This window comes from Bubalus bubalis, chromosome 21, assembly GCF_019923935.1.
Source record: "Bubalus bubalis isolate 160015118507 breed Murrah chromosome 21, NDDB_SH_1, whole genome shotgun sequence".
In the NCBI taxonomy this organism is placed as follows: domain Eukaryota; kingdom Metazoa; phylum Chordata; class Mammalia; order Artiodactyla; family Bovidae; genus Bubalus; species Bubalus bubalis.
In genome coordinates, this window is record NC_059177.1 from 41,460,811 (window position 1) to 41,480,333 (window position 19,523).

At 42.2% G+C, this 19,523-nt stretch overlaps 1 protein-coding gene across 20 annotated transcripts in view; it reads left to right on the forward strand.

The window, feature by feature from the left end:
- Positions 1 to 19,523, forward strand: part of FHIT (fragile histidine triad diadenosine triphosphatase) — a 1,535,374-nt gene that overhangs the window by 1,384,407 nt on the left and 131,444 nt on the right. For 2 of the 20 annotated variants that reach the window (XM_044933657.2, XM_044933655.2), the window contains one exon: positions 14,111 to 15,476. The exons of the other annotated variants lie outside the window; for them this stretch is intronic. In XM_044933657.2, the coding sequence (XP_044789592.1) occupies positions 14,111 to 14,123 (13 nt within the window). In that variant the 3' untranslated portion in view covers positions 14,124 to 15,476. Of the gene's footprint in view, positions 1 to 14,110; positions 15,477 to 19,523 lie in introns of those variants that run through there. 20 annotated transcript variants of the gene reach the window in all.

Here is a 19,523-nt window from a genome sequence, read left to right on the forward strand (position 1 = left end):
ATTGGCAGGCGTGTTCTTTGCCTCTGGTGCTACCTGGGAAGCCCCTAGTTATTCATGTCTCTCCTCAAATTCTACCCCTTCAGCTAGGCTTTCTCCACCACCATATATGAAAGTGGTATGTACCCCAGGTTCTCCTTGTCCCGTCATCATGATTTCTTGTCTCTGTACCATCTATCACTATCTAAAATGTTCTCACTTTTTAGGGGGTTACTGTTGTTCCTAGGAAATGTTTATTGGACTAGTGAATTATCTTAAAGGTAGAAGCAAATTGCATAGGCCATCATTCACAAAACATTGGTGTCTAAAAAAGATATGTGCAGAACCTTCGTGGATGCAGTATGTGGAGGAAAAGGCACTGAACCCACGTGGCCTCTCCCTCCCGCACCCCACCTTGGACTCCATGAACAGAGTTTGAACAGCATAGCAATAGACCACTGGTCACAGTGGGGAATGGGTGGCCTGGGACATTTCCAGTGTTGTCCACTCAGGTCCAAAACTTAGCTGGTCATCCACCCATGAGTCAGGTCCGTCTCGCTTGCTTATGCTTTGTAGATGAGCTGTAAGTAGGTGGCATGGGGTAAAAGCATTCTGTTAGCGACTGAATGTGTCTTAACAAGAGACCTGGCTTCTTTCAAGTCCTGCAGAGGCTCCGACCTAGAATCCCATTTGGCATCTCGTTATGTCCCAGGCCCCGCTTCCAAGGGGAGGTCATTATTTCAGCCTGTAATCTGACATAAAGGCTTCCCATTTTTCAGTTACATAAAGTAATGTACCACACATCTCAGCATCAGACATCAGGATTAGCCCTGACAAGGCTTCCGCTAAAATGTTCTTCCAGGCAGCATCTCCAAGTGAATAGAATAGCTAACGTGCCTGCACAATGATTCTTGCTTCATGGGGAGAAGGATTTATGTTTAAATACTATTAACATTTTAACTGTGACAGCCATGGTTTAAAAGAATTGTATTTTAATAAAAGATTGAATGCGTTTCTCTAATAGTACTAATCCTGTATTATTAATATTTTTTATGCTTTTACTTTTGATAACCCAACTAACTAGTTTGGAGAATGTCATTTCTTCCTTGCTTTAATTTTTTTTTTTTTTAAAGGAAATTGCACTATTAAGATAAAGTGCAGAGTTTGGAAATGGGGAACTGTCTATTTGACTTAGAGTGTAGGAGGCAGAAATGGGCAGTTTTCAATTTAAGCTGCACATTGAGCATTAATTAGCAGCGATGGTAGTACTAGTACGACTAATGATGAGCCCGCAGCCCTGACCCCCTGGGGAGTGGCAGCCTTGATGGTGTAGGAATTGCTCTGGGGAGGATGGAAGATCAGGACTCCCTTCTAAATGAAGAGCATGTAGAATTTTTTTCTCCATCACATGACTTTAGAAGTGCCTCTCTGAGTGGAAGTTAAGCCCACGCCTCATACCCTGTCTGTCTTCTTCTCCACCTAGAAGAGCAATGCTGGTTAGAGGGTTCTGTTGTTTGCAGAGAGGAGATGAATGAGTGCCTGGGAGCAGAGAATGTACTAGTCATATTAATCTATCCAGGGCCATGGAGTATGGGGCTGTAGGTTGTCCACTGTATCAGTCAGAATGGGCTACAGGTACCATAGTAGCAAACAGCCTCAGTATATAAATAGTAGAAGGATTATTTCTACTGTATGCCACAAATCCTTTGCAGATTAGTTGGCCATTCATTAATATGTCTCTTTCCCTCTGGGAATGTAGGCAGAATGATGCTCTCCTATCTAGGGAATTGCTGGTGACTGTGGCAAAGGAGGAGAAGGCAATGGCACCCCATTCCAGTACTCTTGCCTGGAAAATCCCATGGATGGAGGAGCCTGGTAGGCTGCAGACCATGGGGTCACGAAGAGTCGGACATGACTGAGCGACTTCACTTTCACTTTTCCCTTTCATGCATTGGAGAAGGAAATGGCAACCCACTCCAGTGTTCTTGCCTGGAGAATCCCAGGGATGGGGGAGCCTGGTGGGCCGCCGTCTATGGGGTCGCACAGAGTCAGACACGACTGAAGCGACTTAGCAGTAGCAGCAGCAGTGGCAAAGGAAATGACTATGGTAATGCTTCCTTTTTTGTTGTTGTTAATATTTATTGATTTCGCTGCATTCGGTCTTGGTTGCAGCATGCAAAATCTTCATTGTCATGTGGGATCTTTTATCGTGGCTCATTGACTCTTCCATTGTGGCTTGTGGGCCCAATAGTTGCAACGTTCAGGCTTAGTTGTTCCTAGACATGTGGGATCTTAGTTTCCTCAGCAGGGATCAAATCTGCTTCCCCTGCATGGTGTATCCCCTGGAAGGATATTCTTAACCACTGGACCACCAGGGAAGTCCCAATGATGTTCTCAGGGAAGTCCCCGGGAAGTTCCCATTATCAGGAAGTTAATGATAACTCTTGAAGGTCATACCTCTAAGTAGCTCATTTCTGCTTTTGTTCATTGGGCACAGCAAGTTGCAAGGCCTTACCTTTTTTCATGGGAACAGGGAGGTGTGATCCTTTCATTCACAGGAAGAAGGAAAACCTGAAATATCAGTGTATAGCTTTTATGACTATCACTGGCACCCTGCTAATGGGTAGGTACACAGAGGTTGAATTCCAGTCCACATCCCTTTTGATAAGCAGCAAGTCCTGACTTAGGGCTTGATCTGCATTGAGTAAGGAACGCCTTTGTCTAATTTATAGAAAGTTGCCTCATGGGTAGCAGCAGTCCAGCACCTCAGATATATAATCCATTTTTGCCTTATGGATGATGGTGGTAGTCTTCATTTATTCTTATTCTTTATTCATCCCATTCAGAAGAGATGATGGAGTCCTCAGTCTGTGTTGGACACAGGGAACAGAGCTGTGGATAATCAAATATGGCCTTTGGGCCCTTTGAGTTTATGGCTTCTCAGAGAAGACAGATAATGAAAAGAAAGATAATTACAAATGTGCCGAAGGATAAAGAAAGGAGATGTGTAGGGGGCTATGGGGTCATCCAACAGTAAATAAGTTATACATATAAGCATTCTAACTTCTTATGCAGTGTCTTGACTTTTCAAAATCAACTAACAGTTTTGAGTCCTTAATAGGACTTTATTAGACTTTGTCTAATAATTAGACAAAGGCACAGATAATTGACACTACTTGGTCTTTAAGACATTGATGAGCACCAGAAGAGTCTAAGCAGTAATGTGCATCCCAAAGCAGGTCTTTTTATTTATTTATTTATTTGTAATTGGAGGATAATTGCTTTACAGCGTTATGTTGGTTTTTGAGTACAACATGAAGCGCCATAAGTATACATTTGTTGCCTCCCTCTTGAACCTCCCTCCCACCTCCCACCCCATGCCACCCTTCTGGGTTGTCACACAGCACTGGATTGAGCTCCCTGTATCATATAGCAACTTCCATGACAAGTTGGGAGCTACCATGCTTTACCCGTGGTATATGTTTCAGTTCTACTGTGGCAATTTGATCCACCCTCTCCTTCCCTCACTGTGGCCACCAGTATGTTCTCTATGTCTATGTTTCTTGAAATGGACATCTGATGGTCTCATTGATGCTTGCTTAGACTTTATCCTGGAAAGAGAAAGAGAAGGGGTTGTGGGGGTGGGGGGAGGGAGGAGACAGGCAGACACTGCATTCATTGGCTTAGAATCAAATGATGACCCAGGCTTCTGAGCATTTCCATATAAAAGGACCCCTGCCCACAGCACCTGGACCTTGACATTCCGCTAGACATTGATATTGGGTTCCATCTCAAATCATGCCATTCTGGTTGAGGGCTTTCTGTAGTCACTGGTGTCTACTTCATCTGCGTACAGTACAGAATGGACTGAAAGTGCTGGGAATTTCCCATCACCCCACCTCCCCTTGGTAGCAGCTATCACCCATGACCAGTGGAATTTGGATAAATGCTCGGGTTTCCTCGCTTCCTTGGTGAAATAACTGAAACACGTCTACACTGCCTTCCCCTTGGCCAAAGCGGTAACCTGCTTGATGACACACACTTGAAGGATATAATCCTCCGTCTCACTTTCCCTCTCCCCTACTGGTGTTTTCTGGAATCGCCTTCCTACCCAGCTGTTTGCTCTCCATCTCATTTTAGGATTTGCTTTAGAGGAACTCTAAAGCCAAGACAAGCATATGTAGATGTATAATCAGTAATCCCCAGAGTCAAGGCCTTTGAATTTTTCCTTGGCTGCCCCTTTACAAATGAGATGCCAAGCAGAAAAGAAAAAAGAAAGTTGTTTGAAAGAGAAATAGCAAGCAAGTCCTGCTAAGTGCCCAGTGGTCCTCAGATGCCGGTCTCTTTTGTGACAGCACTTTTGATAGTATGTGTGCACGTGCTAAGTCACCTCAGTCGTGTCTGACTCTGTGCGACCCTATAGCCTGCCAGGCTTCTCTGTCCATGGGGTTCTCCAGGCGAGAATACTGGAGTGGGTTGCCATGCAGCACAGCTCTGCTCATTTAGTAGTCGTATCTGCAGCTGACAGCGTACATGGTAGCACCGATAGCAGGTTTTTCCCCAAATGCATCTGTAGTAATCTGGCATTTTTGTATTCATATTCAGCCTGACTAGGGCAAATTACATCACAAAGTTCTTTTCAGAAAAGCACTGTAAAGCCGAATTAAGGCCATAGAAAATGTGTTTGGCTGTTCCAGTTTCTCCCTTCTGAGCAACATATTTCATGTCCTTCCAGTTCATACCTCCCTCCATAACTACACTGTTTACTATTTGACTTTGGGGCATAAAAATATATTGATTAGGGAAATAAATTAGGGTCCAATTTATGAAAATAGACTTCTTGTACTTCAAGGAAATTCATGTGCTATTTGGAAAAGGTGATGAATGTAGTTTTGAGTAGAATATCTGCATAAATTATGATTGATTTGCAATTCATCAACCTTCCTCTCATTGCTTCCCCTCACTGAAGAGATCTCACTCGTGCATTATCAAGGAAGGAATCTTTTTAGGGATGTGATTATTCCACAGAAGTGCTAATAGTGATGAGGGAAATTTTCAGAAAAAAATCCAAACTGGAAGTTTCTGCAGTTTCAGAAGTAGCACCTTAAAAATTTGCACTTTCAGTCTTTCAGTCATTGCTTTCCTTAAATGATGTCTGAAAATTAACGTTTCCCTGTGCAATAGTGCTCACGTGGTTTTGACCTGACGCTTCAGCGTGTGGCAGGGGAGTGCAGAGAAATGTCACCAATGCTGTCTATTCTACAGCCCCTCAGTCAGCATCACTAGACTCGACATTCCTCACCACCATCATCCTGTGTTTGGTCTTGTCATCTGTGTTTGCCCCAGAATAGATCATCCTGTATTCTCACCATCTTTGAAACAGATTTCAGCAACCCCATCCCCTGATCCAGGCTTCTTTACCTCCATGTGCTTGCGCTTACTCCATCTTCTGCCAGGAGTCCATTCTTCTCATCCCGCCAGCCGGTCGAAGGTTACTTTAGATTTCTATTCAGTGCCTCTTCCTCCATGAAGCCTTCCCTCCCTTATCAACCTTCTCCAAGCCCAGGCAGAAGGCAGCCTCCAGGGATGGAATAAAACTGATCTTTGTGGTCCTATGAACATGGGAGTCATATCTCGGCCCTGCCATTTACAAGCTGGGGGAGCTTGGTCTGTTACTGAAACTCCATGTCTTCCATTTTCTGTATCTAATTTCCATCCCCTAAGAATACTGTGAGGAGTAAATGTGACAGCAGATATAAAAGCCCTAGTTCAGGTTGGGAGCTCAAGGACTGGAATGTTCCCTTTTATTCCATCCTCTGAAGTCCTCTCACACTGTCTCTGCCCGTCTCTGGCAGCCTGGTCTTAGTCTTTCCTACCTCGTACTAGGGCATTTATGACTATGTTTCATCTCCCTCTTTTTTTTTTGAAGTCTCCCAAACTTTTATTTTTATTTATTTATTTTTTTTACATTTTTAAAAAAATTTTATTTTATTTTTAAACTTTACAATATTGTATTAGTTTTGCCAAATATCAAAATGAATACACCACAGGTATACCTGTGTTCCCCATCCTGAACCCTCCTCCCTCCTCCCTCCCCATACCATCCCTCTGGGTCATCCCAGTGCACCAGCCCCAAGCATCCAGTGTCGTGCATCGAACCTGGACTGGTGACTCGTTTCATACATGATATTATACATGTTTCAATGCCATTCTCCCAAATCTACCCACCCTCTCCCTCTCCCACAGAGTCCATAAGACTGTTCTATACATCAGTGTCTCTTTTGCTGTCTCGTACACAGGGTTATTGTTACCATCTTTCTAAATTCCATATATATGTGTTAGTATACTGTATTGGTGTTTTTCTTTCTGGCTTACTTCACTCTGTATAATAGGCTCCAGTTTCATCCACCTCATTAGAACTGATTCAAATGTATTCTTTTTAATGGCTGAGTAATAATACTCCATTGTGTATATGTACCACAGCTTTCTTATCCATTCATCTGCTGATGGACATCTAGGTTGCTTCCATGTCCTGGCTATTATAAACAGTGCTGCGATGAACATTGGGATACACGTGTCTCTTTCCCTTCTGGTTTCCTCAGTGTGTATGCCCAGCAGTGGGATTGCTGGATCATAAGGCAGGTCTATTTCCAGTTTTTTAAGGAATCTCCACACTGTTCTCCATAGTGGCTGTACTAGTTTGCATTCCCACCAACAGTGGAAGAGGGTTCCCTTTTCTCCACACCCTCTCCAGCATTTATTGCTTGTAGACTTTTGGATCGCAGCCATTCTGACTGGTGTGAAATGGTACCTCATAGTGGTTTTGATTTGCATTTCTCTGATAATGAGTGATGTTGAGCATCTTTTCATGTGTTTGTTAGCCATCTGTATGTCTTCTTTGGAGAAATGTCTATTTAGTTCTTTGGCCCATTTTGTGATTGGGTCATTTATTTTTCTGGAGTTGAGCTGTAGGAGTTGCTTGTATATTTTTGAGATTATATGAAACTCAAATGTACTTGTGCACTTTGGGCGGCCCTGTGCGTGCTCAACACCTGCCCTCCAGTCAGCCTCGTACTAGTCATCCAACCAAACCAGCAAACAAAGGTGTAAATTTATGTTCGTCCAAATGGCATTGATGAATCATGTGGTTGTTATTGATGGTGTCTTGGAATAATGGAAGGACTATATTATACAACCCTAATGCATTCAAGAATTGATCCTTTTGAACTGCGGTGTTGGAGAAGACTCTTGAGAGTCCCTTGGATAGCAAGGAGATCCAACCAGTCCATCCTAAAGGAGATCAGTCCTGAGTGTTCATTGGAAGGACTGATGCTGAAGCTGAAACTCCAATACTTTAGCCACCTGATGTGAAGAACTGACTCATCTGAAAAGACCCTGATGCTGGGAGAGATTGAAGGTGGGAGGAGAAGGGGATGACAGAGGATGAGATGGTTAGATGGCATCATCAACTCAATGGACATGAGTTTGAGTAGACTCCAGGAGTTGGTGATGGACAGGGAGACCTGGCGTGCTGCAGCCCATGGGGTCGCAAAGAGTCAGACACGACTGAGCGACTGAACTGAACTGACCTGAACTGAATGCATTCAACTTTAATGTAATCATCTTCTTTTCCTAGAAGTTCCATTCTCTATAGCAGTGTTTTGTGTGTGTTTGTGTGTGCATTTGTCTCTCTATCAGTATCTAGCTATCAATTTTTTTTTTCTTATCCACACACCCAACCACTCTCCTCTCCTTCCCTTATACTGAGCCTTTCCTTTTCTTAAGTCATCTGGCTCACCTTTAAAAGTTCTCATTAGCATCTTGCTTATCAATTATTCCCAACAAAGAGTCTTCTTTAGGAGCTGTACTTCTTAGCAAGCCCAGAAGGGATTCTAGCCATATATAATGTAATTTCCCCTGAAACATATATTGTTTTCTTCTTTTTAGAGGTCAGCACTTTTACTAGTTATTTTTATTTTGAAACTGTATAAAGCCTATAGAAGAACTGCAAGAACTATCACATCTCTTTCACCCAGATTATTCAACTTCTGACACGGTAATTCATTTATTTTCTTCCTCTTTCTTCACATAGATAGAGATTTTTTTTTTTCCTGGTATGTTGCCCTATTACCCCTAGTTATCAGTGCTTGCCTTGCCCAAACAAGGACTGTCTTCTCATTTCTACTGTAAAAACCGTCCTGGTTGGGATATCTCTGATAAAGCCCTAGCATCCAATCCACAGACCCCATTAAGATTTTGCCAACAGTCTCAACAATGACTCCTTTTTTTCTGCTGGTCTAGGATCCTATGCAGGAACATATGTTGCACTGAGTTATTGTTCATCTGTTCCCTTCGATCTTGAACCATCTCTCAGTCTTTCATTGTCTCACATTTCCCTGTAGAATGACCTTATACATGGATCTTTCAAGATTTCTTCATGATTAGACTCAAGTCATGTACTCTTGCATAAATTCCTAGCAGGAATTGTGCAGTAATGATGCTGCGTAACGATGGTTTTCTCACTGTACAGCATCGGAAGCCAGACTACAATTACCAATCCCCTCGGTTGATCATCAAGTATAATTGGTGTCTGCCAGGTTTCCTCATCATTTTTTAAGCATGTCTTTACTTTCTGGTACCACATGAGAAGTTCCTGGGTCATCTTATACTTTCCCTGTCCAGCCTTGGAACACTCATTTCTCCAAGCAGCCTTGGTTCCTTTTAGTGCAAGAGGGTTTTAGAGACCAGAATCTCAGTGCTTACTGTGCTCATGGCTCCTGGGATGTCATTGCTATAGCACAGAGCTAGAAAATATATGCATATATGTTTACCCATACATGCATCATTATGTATGTATGTGTATGAATATGCATGTGTTTACATGCACTTCTTGTCATGCTTTTATACCAAATCAAATCTCCTTTTCCATTTCCTTGTTGTCAGATTCCTTCTCAGACAGTGAGAAACCTGGCTCTCATTCTCTTCAACATATACACTCATTTGTTCAGTGTAAGGACTCTCCTAAATGTTCTATCATCCTTCCCTCTGCTCTCATCCTCTCTACTCCGCTTCCTCAGACACAGTGCACACCACTGCCCCAGTCTATGCGATATCCCCTCCTTACGCTGCGGCTTCAGCTACCCATGTTGCTACTGTCACTCACTAAATTCTGCTCCCTCTCCCCACCCAGCTCCTAAGATGCTGTTATCTCTCTCTCTCCAGGATGGAAAGGAGCAGGAAGGTGGGAAATGAAGGGAAGGGAAGATCACTATGCCTTTTCACTGATGTATGGGTTTGAGACTCTCCCAAATGTTTTCCACAACACATATGCATTTGTGTTTAATGAACAAATCTTTCTTCTCTATCCACTTACTTTCCTTTACTCTCTCAGCATTACCTACTTCTCTCCAAGGCTGTGTCTCAGTGTAGTTGAAAACAGAACTCATTTGAGAATATTCACTGAGCCAACTAGGCATAAAGCTCTTCCCCTAGAGAAAATGAAGAGAGCTGGATGGTTTGGGTGGTGGTGTCAGGGGACTAGCAGCTGGGACCCAGAGGTTTAGCTCAAGATCTTTCTGTCTCCAGGCTTGTTTAATACTGTCATTCACCATGTTGTTTTCTCTATCAAAGCTCTTTGAAAATATGTTAACATTCACGGTTTCCAGTATCACTTTGGACATAAAATGGTGAGAAACTGACTCATTCTTGTTGTTTTCCCTTCCAAGGAACCAGTACTACAAAGGCACACATAAAGCCTCTTAAGATACAAAGAAAGCACCTTGCAGAGCATAGTAATAAACTGTGTCACTGTGTAATCTTTAACAGGGGTCGTGTTTTCCACACTCGCAGAGCAAATTGATTCTTGAATCTTTGTTTGTTCGCTGCATCTAATCGATGGGCGAATTTCTCTGGGGGAAGAATAGAGTGGAACACTGTATTTCCTCGACTAATTTTTCAAGCCAGCTGAGTCCCCAAGCCTCGTAAGTTTCCTGCCATTCATCTTGCCCTGCAATTGAGAACTCTCATTCATTTTCCTAGATTGCTTGTTTATCTAAATAATCTTTTCCTAGGAAAATATGAAATGTATTATTGGCACCATTCTTGGTAACCTTAATGGAACAAAGTCATAAGCCCTGCCTAAGGGAAGTTGTCATAAATCTTATATTTCAGGGATCTGCAGAGTCCCAGGTGGGTAAGCAGGTGGCCAATATGTTGGGTGGAGGAAAAAAAAAAAATCTGACCTAGAATTTGTGGTAGGAGTGGAGGGAGCTACCACGACATGTCTGATCTCATGAAAGTCCAAGGTTCCCCATGCAGGGATGGATAAATGACAGTGCATCACTCACGCCTGCCCTCTGAAGCCTTTCCAGTAGAAATGTTACAATTTAATCTCACATGTCACAAATCAAACCCCAACTTGGAAACTACCTTTCCCAAAAATGTTGAACACATCCCGTGCTTGTGGAAGGAACTAGAGTGCCTCTCAGAGGAAGTGCTATGTCTTAGTAGCAGCCATTGCCTCCAACTGGAAGTGCTTGAGGTGCACTGGTGTTCACACGTACGTGGTTGTTGCAGTAGCCTGGCTTTTTGCAATTTGTGTGACATTGGGCAAGTTGTTGAAATTCTTCTTGACTCAGTTACTTCATTCCTTAAGTGGGGATAATACTGTCTACCTTTCTGGAGACTGTGAGCATTAAAAGGGGTTTAAAACAAAACGCTGAGCTAAGTAACTAAGCGTTTGATAAGTAGTAGCTATGACTCATTATTGCTTATTGTTGCTTCCGGACACTGAGCTCAGGGCTTTGTATTATTTACCTCATTAATTGTCACAGAATTAAATAGATATGAAAACACCACTTTTCAGAGAGGGAGACGAAGTACTGGAAAGTTTATATAACATTCATACATCATACAGCTAGGAAAATGGCATATTCCAAAGTAAGGTGATCTTTCTGTAATGCTAAGCTGTACTGGATCAAGCTGCTTACAAGTTATGACTGAGATCACTGGATATCAGATATATGGAAGAGCAAGTTGTTATCTTCTGAGTAACCAAGTTCCATGAGGTAGAGAGCTCCCTGTCAGTGGAGAGATTCCAGCAGAGACCACCTGCCCCTTCCAGGGAAGTGCCATTGCATGAGAGACCTGGACCCATGAGCTTCTTAGTCGTCTTCATATTAATACTGAAGGCTCCTGAGCAGTTTGGCTGCCACCTTGCTCACTTGATATAAATGTTATTCAGGGAGTAGGGCTGGTATGGCAATAATACAGGCTCTAGAGTTTCCTGAAACCTGGGTTCACATCCTCGCCCTCCTTCTTACTAGCTTTGTGCCCTGTGATACACAGCCCTCTGTCCCCGGGTGTTAGTTTCTTTATCTGTAAAAATCACAAGATAGTTGTGATGATTATGAATTATGTCCTGATCTGGGCTTGGACTCAGGAAAAGAGTTCTGTCATGTGGAAGAGAAGGAAGCTTCAGTGGCTGAACTTATGATGCAGGAGCCTGGATTCCCTAAGACAATGAGCTGATGCTTGCGTGAGGCAATGATCTAATTGATGAGTGGGCTGCCAAGTGGAAATTCACATGGGCAATCTGACCTCTTTGCCTTCCCCTCCCTGTTCTTCAGCCCATGCAATGTGAGCACACTGGAGGAGTTTTCTCGACCCAGCTTCAATTATTTATCAGCTGTATTTGTGTTCAGTGACATGTGTAGCAGATATAAATCCACGGGTTCTTCCCCCTGGAATGCCTCTGGGCAAGTTATACAGTGGGGACCCTTTAAAGCATCAGTGCTGAAGAGCACAGATTGATTTCTTTCTCAGACTTTTCTTTCCCGCATTCCGGCTTCTTGGGATTCCCTTGCAGTGCAGGATAATGACTTTTGATACCAATCGATGCAAAGCTAATTAATTTACTTCACAGTTTTCATGTCCTCAAACTACTCAATTGTTCCAACGATTTGTTGTTGTTGGTTCGGTTATGGGGGAGGAGAGGATTTTTTTTTAAGTCTTTTCTTTGGCTTCCCTTTATAAGGGACTAAGTAGCTCCTGATGACATTATCTATTGATGATTTTTGAATTATGGTGGGACTGTGGAATTGTAGGAAAGAAATGAGGGCATTCCATGCCTCCCATGCTTTTCAACTCCAGAATCTTCATGACAGTTAGGAACTCTATAGTCTAAATAAGTATAGTTGTAATTTGATACTTATGGAAATTAAGTAGCTGAGTTAATTGTGTCTGGAAATTTCCAACATAGGATAAGAGGAAAGTGTTTCTTTGTCTCTCTCTTTTACACACACTCACATAATGGAGCATGATGAACAAAGAAGTATCTCCATGGAAATTATTCTCAATCTGGAAACTATAAATCCCTGTTTCCCATTTAAAACCCTGTTCCCTCATGATGATAGTTAAAGTTTTGTCAATTTAGATTAAGCTTTGAGCTTGCTATTTTTTAAGTAGAGGATATCTGATGGACCAATGATTCCACTTTGTTATATGATGGTGTATTTTAAGTATATCCTACTGCAGTGATGAAATCAACAGACTATGAAATTCACTAAACTTGGTTCCACAGCTTCCCTTTGAAGCATATAGTGACTAATGTGAAATATGCGCATTCTTTGAGTGTCAAATTCCTCAGCTATAGAATGAAGATGATAATATCCTGTGGGCCTCCTTAAAAAAAATGAGTATTCTGCAAAGGATATAACATATCTCTTGATACTAGTAAGTATGCTATAAATGCTAGCCACTGTGCTAATGGTATACAGGTTGGCAGTTCATCCCCTTGCTCCACTCTCTACTCCAGGAAAAACTGTCGTTTAAGGTTTAAAAAATGAAAAAAAAAATTTACATGGAAGATCTTTTCCTAGTTTGCATAAGGAGATGGAAGGTGGCTGTTTGGGGCGGTGGGGCGGAGGAGGGGGGCATATACTAGAGACCAGGACTCCATAGTACACTGTCATTCATATGAGATTTGCAGAAGCTCTTCGTCATAATAGTTTTGTTTTTTTTTTTTTTTTAATTAAAATACTTGGACTAATATCCCCCTACTGGGTGACTGTTATCTCTGTCTAAGCTGAGATTCATGTAGTGTATATTGAAACAAGATTAAGGTGAAAATTAGAATCAGTTCTACAGGTATGTGTGACTACTCTTTGTCTGTTAATTGGAATATTCCTACTGATTTGTTTAAAAAATAATTCCAAAGTAATGCTTGATCTTCATATTGTCATAAGCTTCTACAAGCTTTAAACTTGCAGTTTAAACATTGTACTTCCATGAAGAAACTAGCTTGACAAGGACTATAGACTCACTAGAGGTCAAGGTAAATCCTGGTGAGAAAGATAACTTTGGATGGTGACACTTTGTGCTGTTTTGGCAACAAAATAACATATTGTTGTCTTTTGAGAACATGGGGCTTCCCCAGTGGCTCAGAGGTAAAGAACAGAAGATACGGGTTTGATCCCTGGATCGGAAAGATACCCTGGAAAAGAAAATGGCAACTCACTCCAGGATTCTTGCCTGGAGAATCCCATGGAGAGAGGAACCTGGCGGGTAACAATCCATAGGGTTGCCAAGAGTCAGATATGAGCACACACACACACACACACTCTGAGAACACAGATATATTTACTATGCCTGATATGGGGAGTGAGAGGAACTTCTCTATGGTGTAGAGGTTTCTGAGAATAAAGCTAAGCATTGCAGAGGCTGGGTATGTATCAAGTGATATCGAATGGCCGTGGACTTGGCCAGACCTGGGTGTGAGCCTCAAGTCTACTGCTCAATAGTTGTTTAACTTTAGATGAGTTACTGAGCCTCTCACACTCAGCTTGTCTATAAAAATAAGGCTAAAAATAAGTCCCTGCATGGAGGTTGTAAGGATTAAATACAATAACTTGTAAAATAGTTAGTACAGGGACTGGCATAAGAAATGCTCCATAAATTGCTACTTCTAATCTTCATGATTCATAATTAATTTTACATTGTAACTGATATTTAACTAATAGCTAATGAGCTATGGCAGTTCAGCTTTAATAATTAATAAGCTATGCTAGTTTTTGAGCCATGAGGATTACCACCACTTCTGTAACCATCATCGCCTTTTCTCGTCACATGTGAGAAGATGCATCAGCTGAGCGACTCAGCCAGGTTGACCTTGTCCCAGGACCCAAGAAGAGCCATCTGGTCCTGAATCAGAACATCGTAACTTCATCCTGCTCCAGGATGGACAAGACCTGGCTCCATGAGCTGGTCTTTGGTTGGCCAACTCTCGTGAAGGAACAAGAGTGAAAGACTGTTAGTGAATACCTTAAGCCCTCATTTGGTCGTTGTCAAGAAGAAGAACTGTGGTTGGGTTGGAGTCGATTAGTACATCAAATCAGGCTCCTGAAACGCCATAGCAGCCACCTCCACTTCCCCTTGCCCTGTCGGCTCACCCCCACACGTATGAATGAAGAAAGGCTCTTGCTTATGGCAGGTCACACCTCCAAGCTGCCTGTTCTCAGACTTGCATGAATCCTCAGTCATCGCCCCATATAGCTGATGTCAAGTGCTGAGTGTGGAAGCAGAGTAGAGAGGTGACACAGTTTTAATTGATATTTTAAAGAAAGTTCCTTAGTGGTGGCCATCTTTTCTGTCCCTCACCTCTCTGGTTAGACCCTGAGCTTGCATCAGCTCATTAACTTTAATAGTTTGGCCTTTAGCTTCTCTGCCTTGTGTGATGTACCAGGCTTCACTTCTGCTGTGTAATTTAAGAGGAGAGACATACTGCTTTCTTTCTTTTTTTTTTTTTTTTTCCATCAGAGGGCTTAGGTCTTCCAGGGTTACTCCGAGTCAGAGTTTCATTTTAATGAGACAGTGCCAGAAAAGGAACATAGGGTGCCATTCCTTCAAAGAGAAGTACCCAGAGTCATTGGCCCAACATAGTACCTGTGAAGTTGCAAATTAATGGATTAAGGTAGATGCTGATAAAGAGGTAGAGTTGCCGAATCAAAATCTGCCAGGGAATATTGCAAATTCGAACATTTTTCTACCGATAATGAAAAGTGACAGTTTCCTCCTGCCTCAGTGCTAAATCCAGCATCTTTTCTCTTGCAATTTACATGGAAATAATGAATGTTTTGTGTTAAGACCTTCCCCTTCCAGGGAACAGAGCTTCACCTCTCTAATTTTTATTGAATTAGCTGCCAGCATGCAGGAAATTTCATGTTAGCCTTTGGTCCTAGAAAATCATTTCAAAAGACATTGTAAAACGTATACCTAATGAAAGCTATGTGAAACAAAACCCAGCATGACTTATCTTTGAGGCTGTCATGTACAGTTAGGTATGTATATTTATTGTAAGGAACTACAGTCAAAAGTAGCCTCTGTGTACTTAGTATATTTTCCTGTAATATTGTTGAATTCTGTCCAAAATTGAATGAGACTTTTCCTGTACTGCAGAATTAATACATACCTCAGTCTTTTAGCTACTCATATTTATATGATTATATATAATCCTTTCAGAATAATTCATTTTTATTTCTGAAGACAATGCTAATCTTTCATTTGGCTTCCCAGGTGCCTCAGCAGTAAAGAATCTACCTGCTGATACAGGAGACCCAGGTTGAATCCCTGGGTTGGGAAGATCCCCTGGAGAAGGGAATGGCTACCCATTCCAGTGCCTGGAGAATCCCATGGACAGAGGATCCTGGTGGGCTACAGTTCGTGGGGTTGCAAAGAGTCAGGCATGACTTAGTGACTAAAGAACAATAATCTTTCTTTTAGAGAACAAGACAGTTTTAGATATTTTGGTCTTATTGGAAAACAAGTAGTTCCTTCCTAGTAAACGGGCCCCTCCTGTTCATCCCTTCCCCACAGTCCCTCGGGTGCATCTGTTGGAAAAGATTTGAGGAAACAATTCCCAGAAGCCAGGTCTCTTCCACATCTCATATATTTATTAGTTGAAGGTTGAGGGTAGTTTTCAGATAGCACTCATATGCATCTTGATATTTTTGCCTCAATTTGGTTGTAGCTTAGACACAGCCCATCTTGCACGCACTGTCATTTCGTCTTTTTCACATGCATTTTACAAAGAGAAAATCTTATTTTTAAACAACCAACTATATATATTAGCTTAAATGGCCTCCAAAAGGATATGAACCTGACCTTGCTATATGAGAGCACTGTCCTACATAGGATTTATGTGATAACACAATGTCTTCCATTGAAGATGAGGAGATATTTGAGCAAAACAGAATATAAAGGCAACAGAGAATAACAGATGCAGCTCGGGGTGAAGGATGAGACACATGGACTCTGACATGGTATTTTTGTCCTGCAGTATTTTATTGTTCTTGGGAATATGAAAAATTACCTTTGAAATACTACTTTTCTGGTAGAGCTCTTCAATTATATTTATATGGTACCACATTTGCAGAGGCCTTTTAGCCAATCTGAACAGCAACAGGTTGCATGGCATGTTCATTGCATAGTAACAAAGCTGGAACACTTCAGCATAGAATAATCTTTGCATTGCATTACCTCCTTCCTGTAATATTCCCTTAACCATGAATACTTTGGGGATTTCAGAGAGGAAATTATTGAGTGTTAACACAAAGGAATCATTTATTATTTTTGTATTATTAAAAATAATTTCCCAAACACCAACATTATTTTAGAAGACACAAATATTACTGAAAGTACTCAAAGATCCAGAAATCTGTGGGAGGGCTATGTTCTTTTTATCTTCTTGGCATTTCCTCTCTGTAAATACAGAGAGATTAAAGTAGAATTGATATTCCTTCCCGACTCTGTAGATGTGTCTGACTATAAAACTTATGGATTTCCATGCAAAACTGGTCTTCCTCGTGACCAACCTTGACTGCTTCCTATTTATTAAAAAGACTCGGTTTTAAAGGCTTTTAGAGCTTTAAGACTGGGTGTGCATGTCTGTGCACATGTGTGTGATAGGTTGAGTTCTGCAGAAGCAGTGGTGAGAGGGAGTCTGGGGTGTAAGGTGTTTGTTTATTAGGCATCAACCGTGAATATTCATTTAAAAATTATAACATTTCCTATTGAAATCTGGATTTCTGGCAACACAGGGTATGCTTTCCTGGGAGATGGCAATCTGCTGAAAGTGGAGTTTTTGCCCATCTTTTTTTTTGTTTGTTTGTTTTTACAATGTTGTGTTGGCTTTTGCTGTATAATAATGCAAATCAGTACATGCATCCCCTCCTTCCTGAGCCTCCCTCCCCTCCCCAGATCCCATCCTTCCAGGTCATCACCAGGCTGGGCTCCCTGGGCTGCACGGCGACTTCTCACTAGTTACTCATCTTAGACCCAATGGTGTATATATGTTGATGCTACTTTCTCCACTCGTCCCACTCTCTCCCTCCCCTACGTGTCCACAAATTCATTCTTTATATCTGCATCTCATTCCTTCCTTGCAAATAGGTTCATCAATACCATTTTCTAGATTCATCCACCTCAATAGAACTGTCTCAAATTCATTCTTTTCTATGGCTGAGTGATATTTCATTGTATATATGTGCCACATTTTCTTTATCCATTCATCTGTCAATGGACATCTAGGTTGCTTCCATGCTCTGGCTCTTTGCCAGTCTTGAGGGGCCCCTTTAGGTATATAAGTTGGTAATCTCAGTAGGGACGTGAATGTAAGACTTCCTCATTGTCGTATATAGACATATGTCATCTTACTGCACTTCACAGATACTGCACTTTTATACACTGAAGGTTTGTGGCCACCTTCCACTGGGCAACCTTGCATTGGCCAATTTCCCAACAGGATTTGCTCACTTAGTGTCTCTGTGTCACATCTTGGTAATTGTCTAGCACTTCAATTATCTTCATCATTATTATATTTGATATGGTGATCTGTGATCAGTGATCCTGGATGTTACCATTGTAATTATTCTGGGGCACCGTGAACTGCACCCATATAACACAAAGAACTTAATCTATAAATGTCATGTGTGTTCTGGCCGCTCTACTGACCTGTAGTTCCCTGTCTCTGTCCCTCTCCTTGGGTCTCCCTATTCCCTGAGACACAACACTATTGAAAGTAGAACCATTAGTAACCCTGAAGTGGCCTCTGTGGGATTTCCTGGTGGCTCAGTGATAAAGAAACTGCCTGCCAATGCAGGTTCGATCCCTGGGTCAGGGAGATCCCCTGGAGGAGGAAATGGCAACCCAGTCCAGTATTCTTGCCTGCAGAATCCCATGGGAGGAGCCTGGCTTGCATGGCAGTCCTTAAAGAGTTGGACACAATGTAGCCACTAAACACCAACAAGAGCAACAAAGTGGCCTCTAAGTGCCCAGCTGGAAGGAGCAGTCAGGCATCTCACTTTAGAGCAACAACTTGAAATGATCAAGCTGAGTGAGAAGGCATGTCAAAAGCTGAGACAGGCCAAAAACTTGGCCTCCCTCTGGAGCCAAACAGCCAAGTTGTGAATGCAAAGGAAAAGTTTGTGTGGAAATTTACAGTGCTTCTCCAGTGAACACATGAATGATGAGAGTGAAACAGCCTTACTGCTGATATGGAGAAAGTGTGAGTGCTCTGGAGAGAAGATCAAACCAGCTACATCTTTCCCTTATGTTAACCCAGAACCGGGCCCAAATTCTCTTCATTTCTGTGAAGCCTGAGAGAGGTAAGGAAGCTACAGAAGCAAGGTTTGAAGTAAACAAAGGTTGACTCATGAAGTTTTAGGAAAGAAACAGTCTCCATACATAGAAATGCAAGGTGAAGCAGAAAGTGCTGATGTAGAAGCTGCAGCGAGTTATCCAGATCTGGCTGGGATGATTCATGAACGTGGCTCCACTAAACACCAGCTTTGCAATGTAGACAAGACAACCATATACTGGAAGAAGATGCCATCTAGGACTTTCAGAGCTAGAGAGAAGTAGATGCCTGGCCTCAAAGTTTCAAAAACAGGCTGATTCTCTTGTTGGGAGCTGATGCAGCTGGTGACCTTAAGTTGAAGCCATTTACCACTTTCTTTTAAGGGCTTCCCTGGTGGCTCAGAGGTTAAAGTGTCTGCCTGGAATGCTGGAGACCCGGGCTCGATCCCTGGGTCAGAAAGATCCCCTGGAGAAGGAAATGGCACCCCACTCCAGTACTCTTGCCTGGAGAATCCCATGGAGCGAGGAGCCTGGTAGGCTACAGTCCATGGGGTCGCAAAGAGTCGGACACGACTGAGTGATTTCACTCACTCACTCACTCACTCACCATTTTTAAATCCTAGGACCCTTAAGAATCATGCTAAGTCTACTCTGCCCAAGCTCCATAAATGGAACAACAAAGCCTGGATGACAATGCATCCTTTACATTTATGGTGTTTATAACATCGTTTACTGAGCATTTTAAACCCACTTACTGCTCTACTACTACTACTAAGTCACTTCAGTCGTGTCTGACTCTGTGCAACCCCATACACGGCAGCCCACCAGGCTCCCCCATCCCTGGGATTCTCCAGGCAAGAACACTGGAGTGGGTTGCCATTTCCTTCTCCAATGCATGAAAGCGAAAAGTGAAAGGG